Source organism: Nyctibius grandis, chromosome 5, assembly GCF_013368605.1.
Source record: "Nyctibius grandis isolate bNycGra1 chromosome 5, bNycGra1.pri, whole genome shotgun sequence".
Lineage (NCBI taxonomy): Eukaryota > Metazoa > Chordata > Aves > Nyctibiiformes > Nyctibiidae > Nyctibius > Nyctibius grandis.
This window is the reverse complement of record NC_090662.1, coordinates 36,673,775-36,692,282: the sequence shown is the minus strand read 5'-3', so window position 1 is coordinate 36,692,282 and position 18,508 is coordinate 36,673,775. Positions and strand designations below refer to the sequence as shown.

The 18,508-nt window shown below is 42.7% G+C and overlaps 1 protein-coding gene and 1 long non-coding RNA gene across 2 annotated transcripts in view; one reads left to right on the top strand and one right to left on the bottom strand.

The window, feature by feature from the left end:
- Positions 1-3,373, bottom strand: part of ARID2 (AT-rich interaction domain 2) — a 104,774-nt gene extending 101,401 nt beyond the window's left edge. The window contains 5 exon segments of the mRNA XM_068402154.1: positions 1,790-1,809; positions 1,811-1,888; positions 3,027-3,120; positions 3,281-3,354; positions 3,356-3,373. Of these exon segments, the coding sequence (XP_068258255.1) occupies positions 1,790-1,809; positions 1,811-1,888; positions 3,027-3,120; positions 3,281-3,354; positions 3,356-3,373 (284 nt within the window).
- Positions 3,374-6,088: 2,715 nt separating this feature from the next.
- Positions 6,089-16,242, top strand: LOC137664390 (uncharacterized). Its single transcript, XR_011048285.1, has 4 exons — positions 6,089-6,362; positions 6,803-6,867; positions 13,930-14,062; positions 14,653-16,242. It is a non-coding gene; the product is annotated as an uncharacterized lncRNA (long non-coding RNA).
- The last annotated feature ends 2,266 nt before the right edge of the window (positions 16,243-18,508 follow it).

The following is an 18,508-nucleotide window of genomic DNA, read 5'->3' as shown; positions in this document are numbered from 1 at the left end:
TGAATTCCAAATACATAAAAAACCTTTTATTTATTTTTATGTAATCATTTATACATATTTTCAGCAACTGTATTTTAAATAATGTCAATACCAGCATGCTAATAATAAAAATAACTTTTGTATGTCTGATTCTAAATTAAAAAGTAGTACCTTATTAAAAATTAATAGTCATTAGAAGGCTAAATTAACATTAATTGTGTTAACTGTCACAGCATATAAATGCTTTCAAAATACAGATGTAAACACAAATGACATACAACCTTCTACTGCAAAAAGTTACACCATTCAAACACTTATAAAATATGGAAATAAAAAGGAAAGGGTAAAAACCAAAAAACTATCATTTTGCAAATTATATGTAAAATCTAGTCAAGTAATAGTCTACATAGTCCAACAGAAAAAAAGCAAAAAGCAAAAAACTACTTTCTATGATGCAACAAATCTTCAGCAACACTATCTCAATACTATGTAGTAGAGAGGGGAAGGAAAAAAAAAAAAAAAGAGAGGGACATGCTAAAGGGAGCTTCCCACTTCATTCCTAGGCCTGCTAGCAATCATAAACTTTGTTAAAGCTATTAACAACGGCAATTTCTTTTCTTAGCCTGGATCTTAAAGCAATCACATGTCACTACCAAAAAAAGAAAAATTCAGTAACTACAGATATCTGACTAAGGTTTTCCAGACATCATTGTAACTCAATAACTGCTCCACTGTGCTATGAACTCTACAGCTTCAAGCTGGAAGTCAATCTAGGACAACCAATAGAAAGTGCACCTGTACAATTACTGCATTTCCTAATTCAGAAGGCCAAACTAGAGACTGATAAAGCTTGTGTGTACTCAGATCTCCAAAACAGAAATCCAAAAGCCCATACATCTTTTGCACATATTGCACATACATGTTATCATTAATTGCAATGAAAAACATCATTTATACAATTAAGAAACAGAAAAGTACATTTCTTAACCAACATATAAAACTTTATTCTAAAAGAAATATAATTGCCTATATACAGCATCTAAAAACACTATATACACAATAATTTTAAAATCTTTCACACAAAGAATAATCACCAAAAGTTAATAATTTTTTTCAAAAAGTCATCTAGTAACTGAACAGTACCACACACAGTAATTTAAAATATTCAATATGAACTCCCTGCTACATTAAAAAATAACCTGCATCACAAAAAATAACCTGTATCATTTCAAGGAATGCAAGCTTATTTTTAAAAACCGCAGAAATGTACTATTTTTCAAGTAATAGAAAAAATTATTTACCTCTTTGTACTCTAAAATAAAAAATAACGTATGCTGCTAATAATTGATAACAATATAATTTATCCAAAGCAGTCTACCTTCCTGCAGATGCATTTTCATTCAATGTCTGACCCCACTGAGCAGTAAACAAGTTTACATCTATCAACGCATTTCAGTGCTCCAAAAATTAAGCTAAGTTTCTGTAACTGCAACAACATGATCTCTTAGTAACAGTCCTTTAGTACCATCATTCTAAAGCAATCAATAAAAATGGCTCTGACATATATTGTTTATATACTTGGGATCCCTTCAAAGTTTAAGACTTGCAGATGTAAAATACAAATAAAATAACTACAAAACAGAATTACCTTTAACTGATCACTGCACCAGACCAGTAAGGAATTACAAGTTCTTTCTGATTTATTTTATAGCATTTTTAAAGAGGAGGGATATTTTTATTATTGCATACACCAAAAACCAAATATAATCCACGCTCAAAAATACTACTGCAACAGCTCGATAGGACTCACCGCAAGTAATACTGTTTTAAAAGCGAAGGCAGCGTTAGAACAACTTCTGGGAAAGTTAAACTCCTCTACAATTTCTCCCCACTGATTCTTCTCTGATACCTGTCAAAAACAACACACAGGCCGAGATACACAACGTACACATGCAGATGTCGTTGACAGCGAACATCACAAAAAACCACAAGCTGCCACGAAGCAAATAGATAAATATATAAAAAGAATAGCACGAACGTATATGGGATTTAGGACTATGTATTTTACTGACAGTCGGTAGTATTTCCCCTTCGGGAATAATCCGGCTTCTCACCGGTATTTTACTTCATTTATTTTTTTATATACGCATTATTTTTTCGGGGGGGTGGGCCGGGCCGGGCGGGAGGGTTAGTATTGTTTTGGGGGTTGTTTTGTTTTTGTTTTTCCTGCCTGGACAATACCAATCGGGAGTCCCTCTGTCGCCCCCTTTTAAATCCTACCGCGGTCCGTTAAAAAACCCAAAGAAGTTTAAAATCCTGCGGGGCGGCCTTGGCGGGGGCGCCCCCTGGCCTCCGGGGCGCGGGGAGCCCGCCCGGGGGGGTCCCCCCCAGGCTCAGCCACAGACACAGAGAGGCCTTTCTTTTGAGGCCTACATTTCTGTCCCCAGCCTTGAAGCCTAAAGATGGCTATTTGATTACACACCGTCTTGGGTGCCCCTTTTGTTATTTTTCTCCGGGAAGGGCTCGGAGGGCAGCGCCCGGCCCCCCCCCGGCCGCGAGGATCGTTTCCTAGCCCATGCTCCGTGCCGATTATCGATGTTAAACATGCCCGCTAATTTTGAGTTGCACTAAAACTGCGCTCAGACTCTCTCCTCTCTGTCTCTCCCTCTGTGAGAAAGACACACACACACAGAGCTGCCACCGCAAGCGAAAGAAAACTGCCTCTCGCCGACCGGAGCTGCCCGCTCCCTCCTCGCCTTCTCCCGGGGACGGGGGGCAGGGGCGAGGGGCTCTGGCGGAGGCGGGGGAGGCACGGGCGGGCTGTGCGCCGTACCCCCGGATCCCCCTTCATCGCTCCACCGACAAGGCCAAGCCACCACCAACCTGCCTGTCTGCTCGCTTCCTTCTTCCACCCCCCACCTTCTCTAACCGGCTTTAAATAGGACGGTTCCCGGCCACCCCGGCTCCCCCCGCCGCCCCCGGGGGTCAGAGGAGACTTTTGGGAAGAGGTTAGTGGGAGGGAAACCCAAATTAAAAGTTCCACTCACCTTCCCAAATCCGCCTAAAGTGGTGACTCTGGTGTAGAGAGCGTGAAGATCCAGCTCCTTCCCACCCACCACGGGGATCTTCTTAAAAGGAGACCTGCCAAAGGAGATACACACAAAACACCACAACTTGTCAGCTCTGCCCCCTTTTCTCCCCTCGCTGGGGCTGCTGTGTCCTTCAGGGAAGGGGCTGGAAGTTGGATCTGGTCGGTTTAAAAGCCTCCCCCCCTCCCGTTCCATCTCCCCATTTTCCTCACCCTCTGCTGTGGTGAAACTGCCGCAGCTCGTCCAGGAAAGCGAGTCCCTTTCTCCGCTGGTCTGCGGTGGTTTTTACCCGTCGAATTTGCCATTTTTGTATTAAAAAAAGGTTCTCGTAAAAAAAAAAAAAAATCCAATTTAAAAAAAAAAACCGGCCGACAACAACACAACAATCCCCGGCTCCTCCTTGTCTTTAAGAGACCCAGGTGCCCGTGCTCGGCCGGGGATCAGCCATGGAGAGGGGCTTGTTTAAAAAAAAAAGTTTAAAAGGAATAAGGGAGGCCCCGAGAGTGTGGTAATTGCGAGTCCTGTCTCCACACAACACACAGGCAAAGAGACAGGGGAGGGAGAGGGGCACCTCTCAGTAATTCCTCCTCCCGCTGCTGCTGCCTCTCTCAGCACCACAAACCCAACCGATCCAGCCTGCACATGAGACTCAACATGGTGCTGCTGGATCACACAATGAATTGGGTTACTGTTGTGGTGGGGTGGGGGGGGGAGCCGGAGTGAGGTATTGACAGTGTGTGTGTTACAGCCGCGGCTCCATGCGATCGCCCTCTCCCTCGCTCGCTCCCTCGCTCGCTCTCTCTCACACACACACTGTACAGCTACGGCAGCGGCGGCGGCGGCGGTGGCGGCGGCAGCGGGATTCACTTCTCTTCTCTCTCAGACAAAAAGATCTGAGGCCGCCGTGCTTCTGCCTGGACGAGAGCGCAACACAGCGGACCCCGGAGGCCGGTGCCGGTACTGCAGAAGGCAGCTCTAAAGGCAAAAGCCAGCACAGCCCCAGCAAGCAGTTCCTGGCGGGGAACAATAGGCTCCTCTCGCCGCTAAGGGCTCATCTGCAATGTGCCGCAAACTTCACACAAAGCCGGGCGGAAAGAGGCGAGGGAGAAGGAGAAGAGGGGAGGAAAAAAAACGGCTACTACCGGTTGTTGCGGGGCTAGCGGCCGGGGAGAGGGCCCTCCCTGGCCGGGCGCGCACCGATCGGCCTCCCTCCGCTGGCTGAGGGCTGGGGGGGGTTGGGGGGGGGGAGGGCAGGAAAGGTGGATTTGGAAAGCGGGGCCGAATTTTTTAATTGGACTAAACCCAACGCCCTGAGTTCAAGGGGAGAGAAAAACAACAACCGAAGGGGGCACTGGCGGATTTGGACTTTTGAAAAAACTTTCCGAGTCCCCCGGCCTGAGGGGTTTCCAAGGGCAGGAAGTCGCCCCGGCTGGCACGGCGCGGCCGGGGGGGCTGAGCGGGGCGGGGGGGGGGACCTCATTTCGAGACGCGAGGTGCTTAACACTCCCCAAAGGAGGAGGCCGAGCGCCTGCCCGAGCAGGGGGTGACCTGGAGAGGTTTGCCAGCAGGGGCCTGAGCTCTGGCTCGCTCCATACATATTTTTTTCCCCTTCTCTCTCTTGGAGATACCGTGGCCTGTAATCAAAGCGCTTTAGGACTGCTGTACTCAATCTAAGCCGCCTATATATTGCTGTATATTGATGAATGGAACATACAGCATAAAATTAATGAAGGAAGAAGGTTTTGGCCCTCACCCTGGATGAGCAGTAGCCAACAGTGGCACTGCAGGCTGCTTTCCCCTCCACCTGTGGTGTGTACAGTCTTTATAAACACTTGTCTCCTGACGTGTTTTCCACACAGGGGAGCACAGGAGAAGACCTGCATGCCGACCATGACAGAGTCCAGTGCCGCTTGGGGTAAACAGGACCGAGAAAAGGGCCTATGCGGTGAACGGCACCTTCCATTGAACCTTTGCTCCTCAGGTAAAGCAGGCGGTGACCCAAGTGGGCATTTGCCCTTCCCTGGCAAGCAGAGCCGCAGGTGAGCGCTTGCTCCAGTTTAAGAGACTCTGGAGGAACATTTGCCCCTCACAACCAATACATTGGAATCCACGGCCAGATTGGGCCTTTAGTTTTTTTTTTTAAGCAGAACTCCTCATTAAAGTCAGTAAGGAGCTGTGTTTTAAAATCAATGGTGCGTTAGGGCCCCAAGTGAGCACTTAAAGAAGGAAAACTATAATTTCTTTCTACTCCCTGTACTAACTTACTTCAGGAAATAAAACATCTTTTTTTTCCAAAGAAGATTTTTTTCCTTTTGACTTGAATGCACTTTCAGCTTGAATATAGCCATGGTGACAGAGATATAGTAAGACGCTTGGTAAGATTTGCCCTGGGCTCACACTCCTGGGGGGGAGGGGGGAAAGAAATCCCTCAGTTTCAAATTAATACTCTCTTGAAAGTCGCCCTCTCTGTGCAGATGGAGTGGTGGTGTGTGGATTTCAGTGTAAGAAATGCATAGCATCTTATTCACCGTAGCATTGAGAGTCTGCGCCCCCCCCCCCCCCCCAAAGAAAAATTAGACCTGCAGCAGATCCTGGTCTACAGCTCCTGTCTGTGACACTCTTGAGTTTCTGCTATTTCAGCAACAGTATGCGTAAGACTCCCAAAGCCAGGATAATATCAACGAGAGAGGTTTAAAACAAGCGATTGAGGGGCTAAATCGCTCTTTCAGATGTACACAGCTAACCCTTCCCTCACAGGAGGGCGGTGGTTTTTAATCATGCCTTAAAAATTCCTCAAAAGCAGGGGGTCTCCCCTCGGCGAGGGGCGGGCGGCAGAGGTGAGTCACTTTCCTCGCCCGGGCGCTGTGTGGGAGTGGGAGGCAGAGGGGAGGATAGGCAAATTGCGTAGCAGGGCTAGGTGGGTTTCCATGCTAAGCACAGCAATTGCGCACGGTCCCTTACGTAACCGTCAGCTGGGGATTCCCTAGAGGGGGTCACTTTATTCAACCATTACACAGACCCCGGCCGCCGCTCCGGCGCGCCTGGGCTGCCGCCGCCCGCCGCTACTGAGGCTGCGGCTCCAGCTCCAGCGAGCGCGGCGGCTCCTCACAAAATGGCGGCGCCCATGGAAGCGGCAGCCCCATTTTGTGCCCGGCAGAGCCTGTCAACAAAACGCCGACTTGGCCAAGGCTGAGGAACAGAAGGCGGCGGCTCGTTCGCGTTACAGAGAGCGGAGGGAGGAGAGCGAAGGATTTCACCGCCCTCCCGTCGCCGAGAGGAGACTTTCTATCAAGTGTGCGCATTGGGGGAGGGAGAAGAGGGAGGTGAAGGGGGACGCGCGCAGCCAGCGAGTCAGAGGCTGCGTTATCCCACTGCGGAGCTGCCGGAGCTGCGGCGCGGGGGAGGGGAAGGCGAAGGCAGGCGGCCTTGGCGCTGCCCGCTACTGCTCCGCCGCTCGCCGGGGCCCAGCTCGCTGAGATCCGAGGGCTTCGGAGGCGGGGGGCTGGGGGAGCGGCCGGCGGCGCGGGGCCGGGCGGGCCGCGGCGGGCGCGGGAGCCCGGGGCTGCCGGGGCGGGAGGCGCTGCTCCCCACTCTCGCCCTGCCGCGCAGCCCGGGCGGACGGGAGCGTTCCTGTCGGATGCCGGCGAACCTGTACTGAATGACAGGACGATCTAGCTCCTGATGTAGCTAACTAGGTCACTGTCAGCACTTAATTACTGTTTGTTTCATTTTAGTGCGTGCCTTATGAATAAAACCGGCTATTAGGCTGACGCTTCAAGTAACACTATCCAGCACCAAGGTACAAAATGTCTGTATTGGACTCTGATCTTGTGATGCCAGCTTGATAATAATTACTGTTTTACATTAACGATGTCGTGGTTCTTATAGCTTGTTTTTTTTTCGGCTTATAGCTGAAATAGTTGGAGTTCCCCTATGGTAAGGTTGTGAAGCTGATATTAGTATTACACCACCGGTTTTGTTTGGTTTTATATTGACGGGGGCTGCTCTCTTTTTTTGAGGTAGAGAAAGGGCTTGTGAATTGAGCCTGTTTTTTTCTGATTTATCTGTCTTAATGTGCATGCATTTTAATGATACTAAATAAAGGTGATGGCCTGTTCTGGTGGAAGTGATCGTTTTTAAATATACCAAAATTATGTTGATTATACCAAAATTACGTTGATATTTAAGAACTATGAAATATCTCTTGTTGCATAATAAAGAGTCAAAGATTAAATGTAGGGCAAAAGAGAAAAAATTTTGCTATTTAGAAAGAATACTCCTTTTATTGATCTCTGTAGTACCTGTTAGCGCAATCTGAATTTATTTCAATTGTAAAATAAAACCTGTGCTACTATAAACTGCTTATAAAAGTTACTGTATACAATGAATTTCGGTGTGTAAATGTTACGTGTGGAATGAGCATTCTTGCAGGCAGAGTGCAGATGCAGTAACTGAATTGTCACTATTCAGCAGTGATTGTTTTTTTGTTTGTTTTGTGTGTGTGTTGGTTGCTTTTTTTAAGTATAACTCTGCTAAGTGAATCTTCTGTTCTTATAACTGTATCCTGTGTTGCAGTTTCAAACTTTTTTCTTGAATCTTTTGTGCTTACTACCTATCTGCTGAACTGCTGCTATCCAGAGAGCAGGCCACAGTTGTTCTTGTCAGTGTGCCACTAACTCTGCATTTGCTTTCTGGCGGATGAAATACTCCTGCTCGTTTCCATTTTAATTTCTGCTTGTGCTGCTCTTGAATCGTGGCAACATTACATTTTGATTAGAGTAACTAGTATCACTATCTGTGTGGTACTTCTATTAAACAGTAAACTGTATATCCTTAGAAACTGAAGTTAGTGTATTTTATTTGTGTGTATGTGCCTGTGTGTACATATGTGTTTTTAGAAAATGCAGCCTGTTAGATGGAGCAGAGAAGACAGTAAATTCACTCTTAAGACTGCAGACAGTAGTGCATAATATGGGAGCAATGTGAAAATAAACACAAGAGTTACAGGATGAGAGAGGAGAAGGAGTCAGAAAGCCAGTGGTAAATTTCAGTGACATTCATCTCAAGCATTTTTAATAAAAAAATGTTAAAACTGTTGGAGTTAACTGCATGATAGGCTAAAGATTTCACTGTTTGCACAGCTTGCTGTGACAAATGTACACTTCAACAAGGGGCATTTACTCAGCAAGGTATTAGTCCTACCCCTTCTTACTGAATAATATTTTAAAATTCTTTATTACATTTTAGTGTGCTAGCTTCTTTTAAAGATGCTGCTACTTTGTATAGACCGTAAGTGGCTAGTCTTCGGTATTAAATCATAAATTAAAGGTCTTATGCATGAAGTAAAATGCTAAACAGTACAGTAAAGGTGGGAAGGCAGATGCACAATATTACAGGCTACTTCTGCACAATTGTACAGAATTTCCACTACAGTTACCGGAACTTAACTACCCTGGCAGGTTTTGTTTAGATAATCTTTAAAAAAAAATTAAAAACCCCCCACTTTTACTTTGAAAAGAACTAGCTTCTTAAGTTGTTTATTTAAATGACTTAGGACACTTCCCTCCTAAATCTCCTAACGTGTTGTGCGCCTTCCTCATTTTGACTTATTTTTATGGTATTACTACTCAGGAAATAAAACAGAAGGAAAAATGGGCTACATAAACACTGTTGTAAATACTCAAGTAAATTGATTAAACACTTTTTAAAATGTTATCTGTAATTATTGTAATTTTCTAATACTTGCAGGTCTTCACAAAGGTCCACCTCTTGGAATCAATGAATCTTATAATCATCTAAACTCTAAATTAAAAACACTTCAGAGTTGAGGGTTTTTCAGTTATGCAATGAAGTATGAAACATGAAGCAGGAAAACCCTAAATGCAACTGAAGGAGAAGTAAAAATAAATATATAAATGCACTCCCACTTGATTTCAAAACTGCAATGCTTTTGAAATCATAATTCTTTTGTAGGTCCTGACTTATGTGTTCTGAACACTTGGGGTTGGCAATACTTCAACAGTAAGTGTAGAAAGATTATCAAATTCGTATCCTTTTCTTACAGGCGAAAAATATTTGCTGCATTTCTGAAGTTATCATACCTGTAATGCAGATTAGGGCCTTAATGGCAGAAAATGTTTTGAGGGTCTAACAAGCATTGGTCTGCAGCACAGAACTCACAAATGTCCTGGCAGCAAACCAGTGGAAGTTTTTTAAAAAGCAAAAAACATATTTGAACTTAGTAAATGATCCATTTCAAGCATTGCTTTGTGGTTATCCCTGTGTTTGTGTGAGCTGGTGGATGGCACACTTCCTCTGCCACTGTAGCTGAACACGTTCCCTGAAATAGCACAAGTGTGATTCATGTTTCTGGTTGGATGTGTGAAAGTTTGATTGAGATGCAAAACTGATTTCTTCTGGTTGTTAAAAAGGAACCATGCTCAGAAATACAGAAACGATCAGGTTAAATTTGTCTCAAACTTTAAGGGTTTTTGTAGAGTAAGAATGATGGTATCACACATAGGTGGGGAAGGTCTAGTTAACTTAAAGCAACACCAAACCTAATAACTTCATAATATTTTTTAGAAGTCTAAGTGGCGAAATGTTACTAGTAGGAGAGCTCTCAGTATTGCAGATCTGCCAGCCATATTTGCTTGTCATGTAGAACTGTCTCATCTTTATATTTTTACCAATTCAAATGGCAGTCAACAGTATCTAAAAATATGTAGAAATTTCTCTGAGTAAGCGGTTGCCTTAGTTAGCTTTTATATAGGCATAAATGAAAAGGGAAGTAGTTTTGTGCAACTGCGAATGTGTGGACAGACAATACATGTGACAATTTATGCATTTCAATATAATACATGCTGCAAAAACTATTCTGAAAACTTAAGTAGTAAATTAAATATTGATTAAATAACGTTTAAACTAACTAATACATTGAAATTGCCCAAGCAAATCAAAGACTTAAAAGCAGTGAAAACACAGGAATACCCACAGATGCACTTTTGAAGGAGAAAACTTGTTGTTTAATTATGATTCTCAGTCTATCTGTTGATGATCTACTTAGTATGGATTTAGTCTTACAGACTGCAGATAGATGAGCAGCATTGCATTGAATGCTGTTGTGTTGCCCAGATAAAAGGAAGTATCTCTATCTTCAGACTAACTAAAAGGAAAAAAAAATAAACTTACTGCATTGGTCAAATGCTGATGGGACACCTAACTTGAAAATCACACTTAAAATATTGAACTTAAACTGTTTAACTACAGTAGTGTCTTAACATAACTGAAAAAAGCTGGTGAGAAACAGTTTTTGAGGTTGTTTACATACAAAGGGCTATCAAATGTAGTCAAGTATCAGTTCCTGTTGCTTGCAGTAACATGATAGCATTTGAAACTCTTAGGGGAATCTATGACTCTCTTCATCTCCAGATATTATAAAAATGTTCATTAGGCTGAGCTGCTACTATTTCTGAATTTTGAACTTTAACGTAAGATCTGTCTTACCCAGAATCTTGTTGCAAATAGAGGATAACTGAAGTTACTTAGGAAAAAGTAGAACAGAGCGTATATATGCTCTGATATCGTCCGTCAGCTCTTGATCTTGGGGCTTCCAGAGCTGCCAGGATCACTATGTTTAAGAGTGACTGATGCACAGAGCCAGGGCGGTGTCTGGTTCTGAGCTGAGATGTACCTAATGCTGTTTAGAGAACAGTGTGCGTAGTCCCCTAACCCCTTACCAAGAGGTAAAAGTGCAGTCTCTGGATATTTGGGGTAGGAGTGTTAAAATGCGTTACACAAACTAGTCTGCTTAGCCTTGTCCTTATCGAGCTTGTGTGCAGAGTGGGGAAACTGCGGGCCGGGGAAAGGTCTCTATCCTCTCTGAGACTCCCTTGTGTGTGTTGGAGAACAGTACAGAAGCTGGAAGAATTCTTTCAGTCCTGCTGAAGAAGGAAAAAGGGAGATGAAAGAAAATGTGAGCTCAAGCAAAGGAGTGAGGAAAACCTGATAATTTTGGGCGGGGCAACCCCCTCCCTAGGGGGCTTTCAGCAGCGTCATAGGCAACTATTTCAGATACATATCTCCTTAGATGCAGCTACCCTACAGTTTGTTTCCATCTTTTGCTGATTCAGGAATATTTAGTACTGCAGCTATTCACATTTGATTTGTAATCTTACAGCGTTCTTTATCGTCGTAAGTATTTTATTTCAGTTTCTTGAACACAAACTTCCACTTAAGTCACGTGCTGTACCGGGGACTGCTTGTTTCCCTGTGTAAATAGCAGTGCCCTGAGCTTACAGTATCGTCTCTCAGAATGAAACTTCTTCCTGTGTCATTTCATCCTTCATCAGATTACTCTAGTGTTAGTTTACAAAGTCAAAATAGATTATATTTTTTAATGCTGCAAGTTTAGCTAGATTTATAAGACAATAAAAGTAAAGCAAGCCTGTTCATGATTGAAACCCTTAGAATACTGTGTTTGATCTGTTACATCTATTTTAGTATGTCCAGGCTCGTTCTTCATTTTGCTTTAGGAAAACGAAATAATGTCATCGTTTTTCCTTGGAGAGGTTGCCGAGCTATTACGGAGCCCCCACTGTGTTCCTTTGGAATTAGCTGTGCTTAGCACTTACGAAAATGGAGTTGTGTGTCCTTAATCCAGGTGTTTGTGTCGTATTTGCAGCACTATACAGAAATTATAGTACATATTTGATCGTGCAAGTTTCCCCCTGTTGTTTAAGTATTGTGCTAAGGAATCCTCTCCTTTTGCCAAAATGTGCTAATTAAGCTTTCAAAGATGTTTTTTAATGATTTTTTTTTAAAGTTTGGGTAACTAGCTGCAGCCAAGTTCATATCAGGATCAGTTTACTTATTTCTGGAAGAAAATATATAGACATTCGACTTATTATTCTTTTTCATCTGCCAGAGAGTTCTTGACTTTAAATAAAAGTCTAATAGTTTCTGTCTGCAACTGAACATTAAAATTATGTATAATTACATGCAAACATTAACATATAAACATATAAAAATGAAAGTTGAAAAATTCAGTGCTCATTACTTAAAGAGTTTTCCATCTGTGTGACATCATGCATGTGTATTATGATAGTCCTTAATTGTATGAAAACTTTTTAATGCATGATCCTTCAGTTTAAGATGGATACTGCTCACTGAATTAAAAAAAAAGAGATTATGCCTCTGTATCTGCATGATGTTTAAATGTTTATCTGAATCCAGATTTTTTTTTTTTTTTTGCATTTTCTTACGGGCTCTTCTAGAGTAATCGTTAGGAGAGTATCTGAATGCTCATACTAATGAGTTCCCAAAATTCTGAGCTAGTAGCATTATCATCACTGTAATTCTGGGAAAGCTGAGGCACAGAGGAATTCAGTACAAGAATGGCTGCTAATTTGGGGGTGTTCTTCATTTAATGAGAGCACAGCTTCAATGGATATAATTTACAGGTTATTTGAGAGCAGAGGTAGTTCAGCAACAGGAGTGCAAGCCATAACTTTAGAGCCGTGTTAAATTCAGCTGTGGGCTTTGTCACAAACTTGTGCGTACATGCTGTGGTCCTGTCTGCATTGTTAGGGCTTTCCTAGTGCAAGATGATTGTGATGCTCTGTTCTTTGCCATGTTTACAGTGCTCAGAAGCTGCGGTCAAGAAGGCTGTATGCACAGGGTAGGTGCTGTACACACAGGGTAGGTGCTGCTTGGTATTTCTGTGTGGAGTTTCCAAAGGCCCGAATTTGGAACTTCAAAAATGAGGAACGCTTCATTAGAGGCCACCAGTTTAATGCAAGAAACTCGCTGCTCTGTGTAATTGCCTGATAAAGACAGAACTAGAAATGGGGTGTACCCAACAGGGTGACTGTACTGTAGCCTCCCACAACATCGCCCACCCCTCCTCCCTGGGTGCCAGAAGAGGGAGCATGGAGCACAGCGGAGCCCCAGCCTTAACTGCAGTCCCCACTGCTGCCTCAGGTAGGGGTAACTCTGCCAGGACCAACCTGCAGCATTGCTGATGCCACAGAATTTTCAGAAAACCTACCTTCTAGCTCTTAATATTTTTTTTAAAAAAATTTTTGCTGTGCATGTGCAGCTTGAGATTCAAAAGCTTATTGCTGTATCGTGATGTTCAATAGGAAAACTGCCCAAAAGGCATAACCCTGATTCAAAGTCTACTCGCCCACTAAATTTCAAATCTCTCTTCAAAGTAAAGGCCTTTTCAAGTACATTAAGAGAGCTTTTTCTGTACTTGAGTAAAAATGGGAGGTTTTTTTTTCCCTACTTTCATACTTATATTCTTGTTGAAAATTTCTTTTGAAAACATCAGCTTCAGGCAGACACCTGGCCTGAAAAACTTTGTCCAAATAGTTTTTAAGTTCAGAAAAAACAGTGTATCTTCAGTTGTTTCTTTTTCTAAGGTGTCTTGGAACCTGAAGTTCTATCGAAATTAAATCCTGAAAAAATATCCTAGTAGCTATGTGGCTCTATTTGCATTTATAGTCACTATGTGCAATGTGATTGCAAAATATCTGTACACTGGGCTCAGATAGAGGAAGTCAGCTATTTGGTGATAGCTCATTCCAACATAATGCTAATTACTCAGAATAACACAGCCCAATACATAGTCAGTGTATGATAGGAGGATAGCAAGTCCTGTGCTTGTTATCCAAGTTGAAAAATATTCCTTACAGTGGTGATTTTGGTGCTGGCTTCCTCAAACGGGCTTAGAGCTCTGAGCAGCTGAAGCAGTTGTGTTGTGTTAGGTACATTAACTGGGCCTTAGGTAGCACCTGAACTGTATCCCTTTGCTAGTCAGAGCTGTGATCACCACATTCATCCCTAACTGTTGTTACAGCATCTCGGTCAAAGACTGGAACAGCTTGATCAACTAACTGGATGTCCTGGGAGAATTCCCAAAGGATTACTTAGTTTGCTCATCTCTGCTCAAGGGGTTCTGGTGGCTTCATTGCTAACAAAGGCTTAGCCTAGTAAGTACTGCCTGCTGTTTCTTTTTTTGTTTGTTTTTTATTTGTTTCATTTTAAGAAAGGACTTGCCTGATGAATGGCTAGTGAGTGTAATATTAAGAGCTTTTTGTCCTCTTTGTGGTACTGCTGGCTTCAGTAGGTGTGAGAATGATAGAAGAGCTTTGCACAGCTGTTTGCTTTATTTGTCTTTACCCTTTCCCCATCTCATCACAAAATGTTTGGGACATGTCTAGGAGCAGTGTAATTAGAACATAGAGGGCTACTTAATGGTCACATGCCTCTTATTTTTTTTGGGGGGGGGAATCCACAAAAAAACCTCCAAACAAAGAACTACTATGGCTGAGGGAGAGGAAAGACTTTTCAGTTCCTTTATGTGATCTTCATAAGCACGGTTGCTGTAGAATTGAGAGATTTGTGGCTTGAAATTAATAATATTGTTCTATAAAAAAATTCTTCATTAAATTCTCCATGAGGTAGTTGGATGTTATATGGAACATTTGTTATAGTGAAGGGTCACCAAAAGTCTGCTTTTTGGTGCTCTTCTGGTCCCAGGGAAGATGCAGAAAAACTTGGTTTTTGTTTGTTCTTGCAGGTTTCAATGGCAAATTGCAGTTCCTGGGTATAGAAGTCAGTGAAGCTGACGACTTCTGTATGCCTGCAAGTGGTTCACTGCCAGCTGGAGAGATACAGGCAGTTTTCAAACAAATCATTGAAGCAGCTTTAGTATTCTTCAACGTCTTTTCATAGAAAGTGAGGGGATGTGATGTTTGCAAATTTTTGAAGGAAAAATTGGCAGGATTTTAGATGGTCTTTTAGATAGTCCAACAGATTTTCCCTGCCTTGGTAGATGACAAAACTCCACTACAGATGATATGCTGTGCAGTCACTGGCCTTCTAAAAAGCTGTTGTGCACACTTCAAGACCACAGTTCTCCAGGTGTCTTGAAAATGGGTTGTCCTACCTGATGAAGGAGCTTCTCTTAAGTTTCCCCTTTGTCCAGTGCCACAGCAAAGTACTGCTCTCTGGATGTTAGGAACAAATTTTAAAATAAGAAAAAGCAAAGCCACCAATCACCAAACATATTTTGGGTTAATTTATTGCCTTAGTAAAACTTGCTGATCTTAAACAGGGAGTAGCAATAAATATTAAAACTCACAGCTCTGTAAATGCAAATGAAGTTATGGGAAGTTTAACATTTGGAAAGGCAGCAGTAAATAGGCAGGTGCATGAGCCTGGGTGTGGCAGGAGGAGAGACCAGTGCAGGCCAGCTATCTGGGGTGGCAAATTTTGAGCGTAAACTATCAAATGCAGCACTGTACCAGCCTTGCCGAGTGTGCCGTTTGTGCTGGTGCCCTCCACGTAGCAGTCAGAGAACAGGAACTCTTCAAGTCACAGTGCCCATAGCTTCCTCCAGGACCTGGACTCGAATAACCTAAAAGGGGTTTGTGTCTACATGTAAGTCAGTTGGAACTGGAGTCCAGGAGTTGAACAGCATTCCCCAGAAAATGTTGAATCATCTCTCAAAACCAGAGTCCTAGTGTTCTGTGTAATGTCTTATGGAATAAAAGTAGTCAGGACTGATAAATAGTTTTCTTTATCGTGCTTCACTCATGTCAAAATTAATTGGACAAAGCTGCTGCCAATTCACTACTCAAAGACAGTAAGGAAAGATACTTGCAAAGAAACTCACCAGTTGAGTTCACATTCTGCGGCAGTGTTGCCAATTAATTTTTAGTAAGGGTTTGCTATTTTAAAATACTTCATATGTATCTTGATCTCTAAAAAAGGACCTTTCAGCATTTTTTGTGGAGGTGGGAGAAAGAAGTAGATTGTTAATATGAATATATAATCTTTTGTCTGGATACAAGCTACAAGTTACAGTTTGGATGTATATACATTTATAGTGTTTGTTCCCAGAATTTAGCTATCCTAAGTACTCTTCCTCATATTCCTTGATGCACCATTTACACAAGAAATAAGGGTGTGTGGAGAGGAGATGGGAGCATTGCAGCAGCTGATACTTGTGTTCTTTGTTTTCACAACAGTCACTTCTTAGAGTACACTGCAATTTCAGTACAACTTCGCTGTGGTTTGCACATTTTTATATTGTTTTAAAAACATTTTATACTTTGCAGTGGTTGTTTAACTTACAGACGTGAACAATAAAGTTTTGTTGTTTGAACTTCTGCCTGCCTAATTGTAATGAAAGGAGAAGTACAAGCTATGCAAACAGATTTTATTGAAGTATAAAAACAGAGCCAGCAATTTACCCAATCTACAGAAATGACATGTCATTACCACAAACTAGCTACTACAGGAAGTACCTCTTGACTTGTGTGCTAGATTATGTATTAACTTAAGACTCCGCTTACCCCAATACATAAAATTAATTGGTGACAAAATATTCCATGCACTTTAAGAGCCCCTTAAACCTTTAAGGTAGGGAAGAAAAATCTAACAACAGGCAACTCCTAGCTCTTTTATTGGACAGGTTTTGATGTAAAAGCTCAAATCTCCTCAAAATATGGAATATAATATAACTCGGGAGGTATTGTTTCACGGGGTCACCTCTGAGTCATGAACACGTACACGCACAGTGTCCATATCACCTCTGGACCAACATGGGTCTCGTGGTGCTGTTTCATTCTAGGAACAACTGAGATTTTGGGCAAATCCCTGATGCTGAAAACCTGCAGGTAAATAATTTGCACAATGATATGACTAACCTAGTACAGTAGTTGACTTGCCAAGGTAGTAGCTCATGAACTGGTAGCAGTCTGACTAACTAGTTTCTGAACGGCAGTAATAGCTTCATCCTGCAGCAGAGTGGCTTTTTACAGTTATGCACTAAATACTCAAACCGATGACAAGTTCTGGAACCACTGCTGGTGGTTCGGTAACAGCAAGTTGTTCCACAGTTAGTTTAATATTGCTTAAACTGGTGCTGCTTCCAAACAAAAGCATATCATCCACCTTCATCCTCTTCTTCCTTCCTCTTGGCATTAACATTCACACAGCTGTACTGCAACCTACATAAAGATTCATTCACCTGAAAATTTACAGGATAAAAAAGTTACCTTTTAAAGGGTCTTGTTACCTAAGAAGATCCACTGTGTGAAGGGCAATGTCAGTGCAAGAGAAGGTGGCAATAAGCAGCTCGAGGAATGCAGGGCTCTCTCTTCCTTTATTCCACCTTCAAAGGCATCCACACCATTCAGATACCAACAGCAGGACAAAGCATTGTCCCTCTTATTCACACTGGTTAGGAAGTCAAGAAACCTGAAATCAAGGCAGTTAGGTGCTGCTACCAGTTCCTTGTTGCTGTTTAAAAGGATGAAGAAGAGAGGTGGTGGGTCTTCTGATAAATATTTCCTCTAGTTTCCTTAGCCCAATTGCCACAGGCATTTTGAAAGGGGTGCACCTGGCTGAATAGTTAACTGTGCTCTTTATTTCTTTTTCAGGGCAGGTGGGGTACAACTGTCATCTTGTGGTATTTACAAGACAACAGAAATAGAAAACTAACTTTCATTTTACATGCAGCATGTCCGTGTGGGATGGACACAGATGATACAGAAGTTAGTTAGAAAAAGCATTTTGGCTGATACCCACCCTATTATATTTTCCTTCTGTTGCCTGCTTTCAGCCTGTGTGCCACAGAACATTGCACTGCATCCAAAGACCTAAAATTTGGAGTCTGCAGGCCTTGGGGATGGAGGGAAGTTGAGCCTAAATATCCATACAGAGCCATGTATGATGGATATTTTCAAGACTGAGATCTGGAAATAAGTTTCTGTCCTTCACTCATGAAGAAACATAAGATAGAACCTTTTGGACCATGGCACATCTATATTTAAATTTTCTATACCTATATACTGGGGCCCCCAACATAAGAAGGACATGGAGCTGTTGGAACGAGTCCAGAGGAGGGCCACGAAGATAATCAGAGGGCTGGAGCATCTCTTCTGTGAAGACAGGCTGAGAGAGTTGGGGCTTTGCAGCCTGGAGAAGACAAGGCTCCGGGGAGACCTCATAGTAGCCTTCCAGTACCTGAAGGGGGCCTACAGGAAAGCATGAGAGGGGCTTTTTACAAGGACAAGTAGTGACAGGACAAGGGGGAATGATTTTAAACTGAAAGAGGGTAGATTTAGATTAGATATTAGGAAGAAATTCTTTACTGTGAGGGTGGTGAGACACTGGAACAGGTTACCCAGAGAAGTTGTGGCTGCCCCCTCCCTGGCAGTGTTCAAGGCCAGGGTGGATGAGGCTTTGAGCAACCTGGTCTAGAGGAAAGGTGTCCCTGCCTATGGCAAGGGGGTTGGAACTAGATGATCTTTAAGGTCTCTTCCAACCCAAACCATTCTATGATTCTAAGATTCTATACTTTCCCTCCCCTATATTTTTCTGTGTATAAATTTTAAGATAAATACATATATGAAATAAATTCCACA